Source organism: Cherax quadricarinatus, chromosome 20 (assembly GCF_038502225.1).
Source record: "Cherax quadricarinatus isolate ZL_2023a chromosome 20, ASM3850222v1, whole genome shotgun sequence".
Taxonomy (NCBI): Eukaryota; Metazoa; Arthropoda; class Malacostraca; order Decapoda; family Parastacidae; genus Cherax; species Cherax quadricarinatus.
In genome coordinates, this window is record NC_091311.1 from 32,395,049 (window position 1) to 32,409,059 (window position 14,011).

A 14,011-nucleotide genomic window follows, 5' to 3' on the forward strand; every position below is an offset into this window, starting at 1 on the left:
ACATAAATACAATTTTCCACAATTACAGTACCGGGTAGCGGTGAGACGACTTAGTATTGCCCACTGTGTGGGCGAAATGTCGTCATTGAAGGTTACATTTTACTGCACTTGTGTCCCTTTATTCCACCACCGGTGGAATGACAGTATTGTCTCCAGTCACTATATACTGCTAGTTTGTGGAGTCATCACCACTATCATGAGTCTCTGGAGTCATGCTCATCAAGAAATACATCCTCCACTGTGCCGCCACTAAATTAGTACTCCCCTCAAGGAAGGTTCCTTGACGCTGGTGAGGGGCTCCTTGACGCTGGTGAGGGGCTCTTGATCTAGGGAATTGGATCTGTGCTTCAGTTCCCTGAATTGAATCTGAATACCTTCCATCCCCCTCCCCACAGGCGCTGTATAATCCTACGGGTTTAGCGCTCCCCCATTACCTGGAGTTTACCTGGAGAGGGTTTCGGGGATCAACGCCCATGCGGCTTGGTCTGAGACCAGGCCTCGTGGTGGGTCAGGGTCTGATCAGCCAGGTTGTTACTGCTGGCCGCACGGAAACTGATGTACGAACCACAGCCCGGTTGGTCAGGTACTGACTTTTGGTGCCTGTCCAGTGCCTTCTTAGAGACAGCCAGGGGTCTATTGGTAATCCCTCTTATGTATGCTGGGAGGCAGTTGAACAGTCTTGGTCCCCAGACACTTACTGTGTTGTCTCTCAGTGTATTCGTGGCGCCCCTGTTTTTCATTGGGGAATGTTGCATGTCCTGATTATTATTAAAATCTACATTGGTAGTGACAAACCTAAACAGTGACACAGACACTGAATGTTTGAAAGTTTTATGTATTCGATGTTCATGGCATATGAGTGACTCCCGTATATGATTATTAAAAGAGTTGATATGAGGGTGGGATGTGGCGATCTCAGAAAAAATGCCATAATTATTATATATATATATATATATATATATATATATATATATATATATATATATATATATATATATATATATATATATATATATATATATATATATATATATATATATATATATATATATATATATATATATATATATATATATATATATATATATATATATATATATATATATATATATATATATATATATATATATATATATATATATATATATATATATATATTGCCTATTTCATCTAATTTTATATTGCTGATTTTTTCGTTAATATCTAAAAACGGAAATTTCGTGTTTTATATTATTATCTGACTTATACTTAGTGTATGTATGAAAATGGGATGTAACAACTACACCTCTCACTGTGCTCGTCGAAGGAGAGTTGTGATTGGCTGCCAACGCTTCAAACTACCTGCCCGCTTGTTTCATTGTTCACGTGAGTGTTAAGCCGAAATGACTCACCTGATACATCTGCCGTAACTTACCCCATCTCTCTTCTCACCTCGTCCCCTCAAGGAAGGTTCCTTGATGTTGGTGAGGGGCTCTTGAGTTAGGGAATTGGATCTGTGCTCCAGTTCCCCGAATTAAGCCTGAATGCCTTCCACATCCCCCCCCAGGCGCTGTATAATCCTCCGGGTTTAGCGCTTCCCCCTTGATTATAATAATAATAATCTTCTCACCTCGTGTCATTTAGATTCAGTTTTTGGTAGTGTGTCTCATGCCTGTGATGGTGAGCCGGAACATACGTCTCGGAACTCTATTGTGCTAATGTTACTCTACTGAATTTAATGAAAGTAATAAGATAAAATAACAAGCAAAGAAGTATCTGGGCACAAAATTACCTTAATTTTAATTCTAGGTTGCAATCAAGGATGCGAGGTGAGTTACATGAATGTGGAAACCTCCATTTGTCAGCTGATTTGTGCTGCCATCTTTTAGGACTTCATTTCTTTGTTTTTAGTGCTGTGGTACACAAGTTTGTGAGCTGTCTCATAATTATCAGCTAAAGCTGCTGTTTCCAGAACATCTGATGCAGTATGATCTATCAGATATTCCTGTATGCTGGCAGGCATACAGATACAGAAATCTTCATACAGTATTAGTTAAAACAATTTTTCAAAAGAATTGCAATTCGAGGCCCTGCATCACCTCTCAAAAGCAACCTTTTTCTCACTTGCGAATTCGACAAGGGTTTGACCTTGTCTTCACCGCAACGTACGAAATGCACGTTGATATCTCACATATAAGAAGTTGTAAGATGGAAAAGTGCTTAACCAAGTAATACAAAGAAGGTATGCTACACCTGCTGCAAACTAAAAACTCTTAGAGATAATGAAGTCAGAACATGAGGAGTCATGAGAGTCAATGTTTGATTTTTTAAGACAACGTGAGTCTTGGCGATCAAGGTCCTTGATGTTAGTGAAGAACTCTTGATCCAGAGCATCGGAGCTTCTACTTTCTTGCATCGTGGAACTTTTTTACGTAACTTCTTAAATGTAGAACATGTGGGAACTTAGTTCCACAGAGAGTAAACAGTAAATAAGCAGTATGAGCCCTTAACATCCACATACTCACACAGCTAATTAGCAGAGGTGGCGGCTAAACATATTGATTGATTTATTTACCATAAAAGGGACGTTTAGGTAGGTTTATAGTTAGTAACTAATATTAGAATTAGAGAAGTAACCTTATATATTAATAATGTAGTCCTAGGACCTTTACATGGGTTTAGTGCTGGGTTTTGATTATAATAATCAAGTACATCAGTTAGTAGTGCATAAGTTTAGTCAGATGCAGCTAAACCTTAGTGTAAGGTGGCCCGTGGCCTGGTGGCAAAAGCACTTGCTTCACACGGTGAGATGTCCGGGTTCGATTCCCGGCGAGTATAGAAACATTGGGCGTTTCCTTACACCGGTTGTCTATGTTCACCCATCAGTAAAATAGGTACTTGAGTGTTCGTCGACTGGTGTGGGTCGCATCCTATGACAAAACTGACCTAATTTGCCCAAAATGCTCTGCATAACAAGCGGCTTTCTATATAGTAGTATGTCACTGATGTCAGCTAGGACTGTATACCTTGTACATGTACTTGTAGTAAATAAAGATATTATTATTATTATTATTATTGTGAAAAATACTGTATATATTTTCCGGAAATATGGTAATTTATAGGTAAATAGATGCCCTATATTGTATTTTTAAAAGAAGTATGTTATCGAAAATGGGAAACCTGCGGCTGGGAAGGTCAGTCGCCATTTTGTTTGAATTGAATAACACGTTGTGAATAATGGGAAGAATTTTTCTTGCTCTAGAGGTTAAAATTTGGCTGACACCTCTCAAATAGGAGGCGAAATTGTTGAATGTGCATTCCTGCATAATTTGAGATATCAGGCGACTGGACAAGACAGCTCCAGGAACCCCAGCTAAGTCATGTCTATATTATGTTTATAGTTCTGGCCAGTATTATTATCATAAAGGTAGACAGGGGGGTTTTCTGAGTATGATACACTTTAATCTCCAGTCAAATTGGTGAGTGTTATGATTTTAAGATATTCTCCTTCTGTTATGTAAATGTGTGTATATATAATCCTTTTTTAATTTTAATATACAGTCCACAAATTTATATATTTACCAGAATACCTGGTGATGTATTTTTCATTTGTAATTAATAGGTCCAGAGCAACTTGTGGATATGACAGTGGTACGTATCGAAGGGGGACATTTTTTGCGACCTATGTGTCCCAAATTCCTACTTGTCTAACTGATAAATAATAATTATCTATGTTCATTTACTGTTATGTATATAATGATACATTCAGATAAATGCAATTTTCCACATTTAATTTGCCCGTTGGTCCTTCTTGAACCGGAGGTAATTAGTGAAGTCATTAATTAGTTAATTACTTAATAATTATATGTGAAATAACAGGAGGTGGATGTTAAGTTCACAAATTTACTTAATGTGTAGTGGATTATAATTATTACAATATTAATTTGGATAAGCTAAGCTCAAGGGTGGCTAAAGATTATATTAATGTGTATAAGTGTATGTGTAATTGATAAGCCAAGTGTAGCTAATTATATTAATGTGTATATCAATTTTGCAAACCCAAAGTGGCTAGTATTTATATTAATGTATTTGTATAATATTAATTTGATAAGATAATTCTGGCCAAGATTTATATCAGTGTATGTGTAATTGATAAGCCAAGTGTAACTAATATTAATGTGTATAATATTAATTTTGCTATGCCAAATTCTGGCAAGGATTTATTAATTTGTATAATATTAATTTTGATAAGCCAAGTCTGGCTAAAGGTTCGCTTGTATTAATGTACATTTGAAATTTATATAATTTCTTACATGTAATTGCTAAGCTCAAGTAGCTAGGATTTATTCAAAGGTAAGTTGTACTATTTACCTTTATAAAGTGCATAATTTAATACATAATCAGTGTTATTAAGTTGAATTTAATACATTGCCTCATGGCTGAAAATGAGGAAATTAATGTTGAAGACAAGCATATGGAATACAGAGTAAAGAAAGCATCACTACAGGCTAGAAAAGTTCATGTAACCAAGGCATATAATAAATGTTTGGAATTAATGAATCAAGAAACTGTGAATGCTGATGATTTAAAATTGTATTTAGATGCTTTAGGTAATAGATATAATTCATACACATTATATTACAACAAATATGAAGGAGATTTGTTAGTAAACTGTGTAGACGAGACTGAAGTAGATCTCATGATTAATCAGTATTATGAATTAGAGGAAAAGATTCTTGTAAAAGTCAGGCCTTGAATAAATTAAAATGTGTAAACCAGGCAGTTAATCAGTCTGCTCCAACAAATAATATGTCTTTGCCAAAACTCCCAGGACTATGTTTACCTGTATTTAATCCTGGTGAAAATTGAGAGGAATTTTGGTCAATTTTTAAAGCAGCTGTTCATGACAGGAGTGACCTAGCCTGTGTAACTAAATTATTTTACCTCAAAGGACAGGTAAGAGAAGATGCTCACATACTGACACAAGCCTTTCCCAATGTAGATGACTCTTACAAGGAAGCAGTTGAATTGTTGAAGGTCACTTTTGGTAATATAGAACAAAGTAGGTTGGATCTAGTGAGTATCATTGTTAATTTAAAATCTCCAGATCACACTTACAAAGGTTTACAGCAGTTTAGAGTTAAACTGGAGAGCACTCTCAAAACTTTAAATAATAAATATAATCTGAAGGAATCAGACTGGTTATTGAGTGCCATAGTACAGAATAAATTAAGCTGTAAAACACTTGAATGGTTCTCTAACAAGTATCACAAGGGTTATTTTGGTCTGGAGGAAATAAGACTAGGTCTACAAGATTTAATTGGTCAGTTGCAGACCAGCCAACCAACTCATTTTAAAGATGCAACACATAATAACTCTGAGGTATCTGTCAAGTTTCACAAAGGGAGAAATTATCCCAATGGTAATAATCAAAATTCATTTCCTAAAAATAGTTTCGTATTTGCATATCAAGTAGCAAGAATCAGAAATAATGATTCTCCACAAGGTAAGAAGAATAAGTACCCTCCTAAGAGTAGCCCAGTTAATAACCTGGAGTTTACCTGGAGAGAGTTCCGGGGGTCAACGCCCCCGCGGCCCGGTCTGTGACCAGGCCTCCTGGTGGATCAGAGCCTGATCAACCAGGCTGTTGCTGCTGGCTGCACGCAAACCAACGTACGAGCCACAGCCCGGCTGATCAGGAACTGACTTTAGGTGCTTGTCCAGTGCCAGCTTGAAGACTGCCAGGGGTCTGTTGGTAATCCCCCTTATGTGTGCTGGGAGGCAGTTGAACGGTCTCGGGCCCCTGACACTTATTGTATGGTCTCTTAACGTGCTAGTGACACCCCTGCTTTTCCTTGGGGGGATGGTGCATCGTCTGCCAAGTCTTTTGCTTTCGTAGTGAGTGATTTTCGTGTGCAAGTTCGGTACTAGTCCCTCTAGGATTTTCCAGGTGTATATAATCATGTATCTCCCTCCTGCGTTCCAGGGAATACAGGTTTAGGAACCTCAAGCGAGATTGTCTTTTCTGCATGGGTACTCATTTTTCTAAGAATTGCAATGCATACAATTCATGGAATGATAAAGCTGAAAGATTGGAGGAACTTGACAGATGTATCAGTTGTTTAGGTAATCACAATGTAAAGGATTGCTATGCCAAATTAAACAACTGTTATCAATGTCACAAAGGAAGACACCATATAGTCATGTGTAAAGGTCTATATGATAATGTTGATAATAATGATAATGTTGACAATCCTGACACAACAGTAGCTAATGTAAAAATTGCTGTTAATGTTAATAATGATGGTTTTGCTGAAGTAGCCTTACCTGTGTTACAGGTAAAAATTTATGATAAAAGGCATAAATAAAAAAAATGTAACTGCATTATTAGACTAAGTATCCCAACGTACTTTCATTAAACGTAAATGTCTTGATGGTATGAAAGCACAGATGGGAGATCCCACAACTTTAAAATTATCTGGTTTTCTCTCGGATAAAAGGGCTCAATTGTATGACACTGTTTATGTAACTGTCAGGTTGGGCAATGATAAAAAACGTGTTAATGCAGTAATTGTAGATAGACTTCCAGAGAAAATAACTACAGTAGGGCTTAGTAAAGCTACAGAAAGACTCTCACATAATGTAAATTTAGCACCTTCTGGTGTAAGTGATGATTCTGTAGGCCCAATAAATATTTTGATAGGTAGTGACTATTATGCCTCCTTTGTAAAGGGTATGGCAAAGAAATGCGGTGTCACCCTTTTGAAGACTGCAGGAGGCCATGCAATGTATGGTAGGATTCCTCGTAATAATAATTCATGACTAGAGGAAACTACAAATACCATAACTGTGTGTCTTACTTATGAAGTCGTGCCCCAGCATAATTCTTCCATAGAGGATGGTGTTGAGCCAGTGCATAAATTGTGGGAATTAGACAGCATTGGAATAAATGTAAATGAAGAAAGTCCAGACGATTCTTTTACTAAGGAGCAATACCTGAGAGATGTAAAATTTGAATCTGGACAATACTGGGTACGACTTCCGTGGAGACTGAACCATCCAGAATTGCCCACTAATTACAGAATGGCATATGGACAATTAAAGGCTCAGCTCCGCGAACTGAGTAAGACACCAGAATTGTTAACTGCCTATAATGATATAATTGCTGAGCAGTTAATTAATAAATTTATAGAAGAGGTACCTCCTGAGCAAGCCAAAATTTATGGTCGCTATTTGCCACATCATGGAGTGAAGAGGTATTCTAAGACCACTCCTCTGAGAATGTGTTTAATTGTAGTGCCAGGAGTAACAAAAATGTACCTAGTTTAAATGACTGCTTGATGACAGGTCCGTCGTTGATGGAAAAATTAGGAGATATCTTATTAAATTTCAGAGTGAAGCATTATGCCTTTACGGCTGACATAAGTAAAGCTTTCCTAAGAGTGGGTTTACAAGAGGCTGACCGGGATTGTACCCGCTTCTTATGGCCTGAGAATCCTAGTGACCCACTTAGCCCTCTGAAAACCTTTCGCTTTAGGAGCGTATTATTTGGTGCTACATCCAGTCCGTTCCTACTTCAAGCGATGATAAATGCACACCTTAAACGTATGGAAAGTCCATTGAGTAAAGTAATGAGCAAACAATTTTATGTGGACAATTTCCTGGGTGTGACATCAACTGAAGAAGAACTGTTAATGACTTATTGAGAGGCTAATAAAATAATGCAAAGTGCAAATATGCCTCTGAGGGAATGGAATAGTAATTCGTCCAAATTAAACGACAAAACAAGTAAAGATTACCCTGGAGATGAAGTGCCAAAATGTAGCAATGTATTGGGATTAACTTGGGATACTGAGAGAGATTTGTTAATGTTAAAACCTAATAATTACAGTATGCCCAATAAATTAACTAAGAGAGTCTTGCTTGCTGAAGTTTCCAAATGTTTTGATCCACTAGGTTTAGTGTCACCCCTTACTATAAGAGGGAAATTATTAATTCAGGAAGCATGGAAACTTAAATGTGCTTGGGATGAAATTCTGCCTGAGGAATTTATTAACAGGTGGGATGAATTAATTGGTGATTATGAAAAAATTCCAATGTTGGAGTTCCCACGCCAGGTGGCCAATCCAAATGGGAAAAATGTACTCCACATTTTTTGTGATGCTTCAAAATTGGCATATGGAGCAGTTGTTTACCTTCAATGTAATAGTGTTATTTCTCTTGTTATGTCTAAAGCTAAAGTGTCTCCAATTAAATCACGTACTTTACCTCAGTTGGAATTAACAGCCATTTATGTAGGTGTCAAATTAGCTAATTATATAAGAAATAAGTTGCAGGAGATAAATATTAGTGACACTGTAATTTGGTCTGATAATGAGGTATCCTTACAATGGATTCGTAATGGAAACAGTAAAATTGTGTACGTACAAAACAGAGTTGCTGAAATTAATCAGATGCAAGAGAAGTATAATAGTTTGGGCCAGCATATGTTAACATTTAATCATATACCTGGTGAGGAGAATCCAGCTGATTTCTTGTCTTGATGTTTACCTTAAGCTAAATTTGTAAATGTTGTATCATGGTTTAAAGGACCGAGCTGGTTGGTAAATAAAGCTAATTGGCCTGTACAAAAGGCATATATTACTCCTGTTGAAATTACTGTGACCACAACTCCAATTGTTTGTCCTTCCTTAGCCATTGATATAAATAGGTATTCTTTACCCAAACTAATCAATGTAACTAAGTTGGTGTTTAAATTTCTAAACAAGATGAATATATCATGCAAGTTTTCACATCCTCTTGAATATTGGATAAAGAGGGTACAGGAAGAAATCTATGGAAATGAGATTAAATTGATGATGGAAAGAAAAATTGTGAAAGGTTCCATAATAGAGAAATTGGGGCTGTATTTAGAGAACAATGTAATTAGGTGCAGAGGTAGGTTACAAAATGCTGAATTGGGTGATTATGCTAAACACCCTATCTTACTGCCCAAAACTCATCATCTAACAAATTTAATTGTTCTAAATGCCCATAAAAATGTAATGCATGGTGGGGTACAATACCTTAAATTGTATTAGGGAAACTTTCTGGATTCCACAAGGACGGCAAAGTGTAAAAGGGGTGATTAAATCTTGTGTAATATGTTGCCGTGTGGATGCCAGATCCTATATGTACCCAGGTTCTCCACCATTGTCAAATGAGCAATTTGAGTCGTTTAGCAACGAACTCTGGCCGGCTGCAGTATGGAAAATACTGTATATATTTTCCGGAAATACGGCAATTTATAGGTAAATAGATGCCCTATATTGTATTTTTAAAAGAAGTATGTTATCGAAAATGGGAAACCTGCAGCTGGGAAGGTCAGTCGCCATTTTGTTTGAATTGAATAACACGTTGTGAATAATGGGAAGAATTTTTCGTGCTCTAGAGGTTAAAATCGGGCTGACACCTCTCAAATAGGAGGCAAAATTGTTGGATGTGCATTCCTGCATAATTTGAGATATCAGGCGACTGGACAAGACAGCTCCAGGAACCCCAGCTAAGTCATGTCTATATTATGTTTATAGTTCTGGCCAGTATTATTATTATAAATGTAGACAGGGGGGTTTTCTGAGTATGATACACTTTAATCTCCAGTCAAATTGGTGAGTGTTATGATTTTAAGATATTCTCCTTCTGTTATGTAAATGTGTGTATATATAATCCTTTTTTAATTTTAATATAAAGTCCACAAATTTATATATTTACCAGAATACCTGGTGATGTATTTTTCATTTGTAATTAATAGGTCCAGAGCAACTTGTGGATATGACAGTGGTACGTATCGAAGGGGGACATTTTTTGCGACCTAGGTGTCCCAAATTCCTACTTGTCTAACTGATAAATAATAATTATCTATGTTCATTTACTGTTATGTATATAATGATACATTCAGATAAATGCAATTTTCCACAATTATTATTATTATTATTATTATTATTATTATTATTATCATTATTATTATTATTATAACAAGGGGCTTTCTATATCGTAGTATGTCATGGATGTCAGCTAGGACTGTATACCTTGTACATGTATTTGCAGAAATAAAGATATTTACTTATATTTAAGGGGCCCCCGACCAGTAGGCCACAAGCTATCATTACGGGAAGATTTTAAATACCTTTGTTAGTTCTCTTTATAGATGAGCTTAATACATAAAATGTAAAATTTATGGATAAAGACAGGTCCACAATCTAAAGAGCTGCATCTTAGATCCAAACATTTACAGATATGTCCAAATAAAACTACGCAAAATGACAAATCACACTGTTAAGTCTTTATATTAACTTGGTAAATTTTGATGAGATTGTAATCTATGTAATTACGGAATAACTTCGGTGTTAATGAGAAACTATTTGAAATCTGGAGATTGTCTCCACATGTTGCATTGATTTGATAAGTAATAACTATATGATGATTTATATATAAAACGACTGTAATACCCAAAAGATATAATTATTCCTAATGGGGTGTGAGAATTCTGTTATTTTTTTACACTACTTCCCACAAGATGAGCAACGAGTACACAAACTAGGCGCTCAGGCACCACACTTAAATTACCTTCAGGATCTCCTGGTCTTGGGAAGGGAGTGAGGCATGACAGAGAGCATAGTCCCGCACCATCTGCGCCTCTTCCCTCCGCCACTTGTTACACCCGCCCCACATCCCTGCCAACATGGGCACCCTGTGGAAGATGTTGTCACGCATCACATGGTAACACTGTGGGAGGAGAAAGTCACTGTGACTGAAGATGTATAATTCTTGCAATAAGATCACATAATATTTAAAATATAAGATTTTTTGTATCAGGAGAAAATAAAATTTCTCGTGGCGAGGGTCTCATCTATATAATGAATCAAGTCAGTGGAGCTTTGGTGACTGTTCTTCTTCAAGATTTCTCCTCCCGATGACTGCATGAATTGTAGTGGGCTGTCATCAGTTTATTTGTTATATACAGCCGTGGGTTGGTTGGCAATGCACTCAAGCTCATATTGAGTATCCGTGGCAAGAGCCTCGGCAAGGATGGAAATGTTGGGCATATTTCCTGGAGAGTGGTAGTACACATTAGAAAATGGCTGTGCTTTTAAATGAGCTAAGTAGGATAACAGCTCGTAGCCTGTAAAACTGACCTGTGTAAAAAAATGAATCTTATAAGATTAAATAAATGGCAGGTCATTACAATATGATGGTCGTGGAAGTAATGGTAGTAGTGATGGTGAAAATAGGAGATGGGGGTAATGGTAGTAGTGATGGTGGCCGTGGTTGTGGTAGTACTGGTAGTAGTGGAGGTGGTGGTGATAATGATAGTGGAGGTAAGTGACGATGGTGCCAAGCAGTTGGATGGGTGACCATGGGAGGTTTGCTACCTCATCCTTTCCAATATCCTGGCAGATCTCCAACTCTCCAAGCTACACCTTCGTCACCAAATTCTGAGACCAATTTCCAAGAACAACATTCAAATTCCACCTCCTCCGTCCCTGGGCGGTGGCTGTGAGCGAGGTGAAGTGAGACGGACAGGACAGGTGCGGGGTTGGGCTTAGGTTTTTTAACAAAATTAAATATATCAGCAGTATGTTGCCACTCTACTCTACCTGCGCAGGAGGAGGATTAAGGCGTCAGTTAGGAAGACAGACTGGCAGGGAAGAAGGCCGGCGCACTATGCAGATCATTAATAAAAGGCACAATACCGTGACTGGAACAATACACAAAAAACCCATTTCGGTCCCACTTGGACTAGTTGTGACTAGTTAATGATCCAAGTCGGACCAAAACATCGTTATGAGTTTCTTTCTCCTATGTGCGGGTTATTTGTGGTGTCCTCCCTGTATGGTCGGCTCTGGTAAAGGGACTCATGCTGGACAAGTTGGCCGCTATGACCATCCTTATATGTTCTCGGTGAAGCTGTACGCTGCGGATGTACCTAAAAAGTATAGGTAAACATACAGAGCTTGCTTGCTCTGTATGGATGCTTATGCTTCAGTCCAAACGGACAGATTTCCTCCACAGACAAGAACGATATTTTAATATCAATCCATAAAGAGGAGTAGGATATAAATGTTGAGGCCTCACCGTGTCAGAGGCGAGCCACTGGGCCACTGCGTCCACTTCCCTCTGGAGGATGGGTGAGTCTGCGTCGCGGATCATGTAGTGTTCCACTAGGGCGTCACCCATCACAGCGAATCTCCACACTCGCCCCGTCGACCCGCTCACGTTACCCAATACTGTGGGACGAGAGGCAGTGACAGAATGTGAGAGGTTAGTTAGTTAACATGTTTATTATGCACCCCATACATACCCATCCTGTGGGCGAGGAAAGAACAGATTGTGAGAGGGAAGGACAATGTGAGAGGGAAGGACAGAATGTGAGAGGGAAGGACAGAATGTGAGAGGGAAGGACAGAGTGTAAGATTATTATTATTATTATTATTATAATCAAAAAGAAGCGCTAAGCCACAAGGACTATACAGCGACAGAGTGTAAGAGAGAAATAGATAATTATCTAATTATCATATTAGAATATGAGGGACGGACAGATCATGAAAGGGAACGACAAAATAAGAGACTAGGGTCAGCGTGAGGGGAGGGACATATTAGGACGAGAATATGAGAAAGAGGGATATAATATGAGAGGGACTGATATAATATAAGGAGGGACAGAATATGGGGTGTGAAAGTCAGTACTTAAATGACTGTTAGAGAAAAAGGGGCATGGAACCTGAGTGACTTAGAAAAGTATCAGATCTGAGAGGGAAAAAGTTAAGGAAACATCTATCGATAAAATAGATCCATCAAGAAAAAGGCACCAAATAATATGGGGAATAAAAGTTCCAGCTAAGCTCTGGATTTTATATATAATACTGAAAGTAGTACGAGAGATTCTCTGGGATGCAGATCAATATGTATCTATACATGCTATATAAAACTATCCAGTGATTATGACATTTCATATGCCATAGTCAAAGGCAAATGCTCGATTCGAAATTAAATATATTTGGAAAAAAAAGTCTGATATGCTTTTTTTTTTTTTTCTTTTTTTTTTTTTTTTGCTTAGATCAAAATTGTTTTCATCAAGATCGCGAAAATGAATTTTATATTCACCATAATTACAAAGATTTTTTTATTATAGGTTTATTGTTATAAAAACTGATGAACACAAGTTCAATTAGAAGTTCGTGATTTATAAAAGCAAAAATTGTTTTACTTGGACATCTTAATGTAAGGAAAGTTTACCATCACTCACAGCTGTGGTTACACTATTGTCAATGGGTTTACGTGCACGTTCACTCGTTAGTGTTAAATGCCTCACTTTCACGTTCGCTCACTAATGTTAATATCTCTTGAGCACCTCCACAGTTAACTAGTTCGTCGAACGGTCGCTCGCTAGTATTGTTGTTCACCATACTTTCGATCGCTAGTGTTAACCAGCTCTAGCGTACGTTCGTTTACAAGTGTTAATCAGTTCTTGCGCATGTTCACTTGCTACTATTCATTTTCTCTCGCCACACTCTCGCTTTCTAATCAGTTCTCGGGCACGTTCCCTCGCTAGTATTTGTCTCTGAGCCGCGAGGTCACTCACTGTTAGACTAGGCATTCGCACACTAGCTAATATTAGTCAGCTGTCTCTCACGTTCGCTTATGTTCTTTCTCGCCGTAAATTTGCTTGCTGGCATTCTCTCGTTGCACGTTCGCTCGCTAATGCCAGTTAACTTTCACTAGTGTTAACTCCCGTCACACGTGCAACTCTTGGGTATCTTTATTGAGGAAACGTTTCGCCACACAGTGGCTTCATCAGTCCATACAAAGGAGAATCTTGAAGAACAGGAGGAGAATGAGGTAATCAGTCCCTCAACCTTGAGTCGATGTGGTCAGTCCATCAATCTTGAATAGAATACGGCATACGTGCTGAGAAGGAGCTTATAAACCGTTGGCAGGAGAGGTGCAGAAGTCATAGGTCGTGTAACATTTGTTCAATGTTGAAGTAGGTCGT

The 14,011-nt window shown here is 37.8% G+C and overlaps 1 protein-coding gene across 1 annotated transcript in view; it reads right to left on the reverse strand.

Moving 5' to 3' along the window:
• LOC128703778 (uncharacterized) overlaps nucleotides 1–13,424 on the reverse strand; it is a 15,096-nt gene extending 1,672 nt beyond the window's left edge. Inside the window, exons 1-3 of the mRNA XM_053798597.2 lie at nucleotides 13,331–13,424; nucleotides 12,094–12,245; nucleotides 10,585–10,743 (exon numbers count right to left, since the gene is read on the reverse strand). Coding sequence (XP_053654572.1) covers nucleotides 10,585–10,743; nucleotides 12,094–12,245; nucleotides 13,331–13,424 — 405 coding nt within the window. The remainder of the gene's footprint in view (nucleotides 1–10,584; nucleotides 10,744–12,093; nucleotides 12,246–13,330) is intronic.
• Nucleotides 13,425–14,011: the final 587 nt, after the last annotated feature.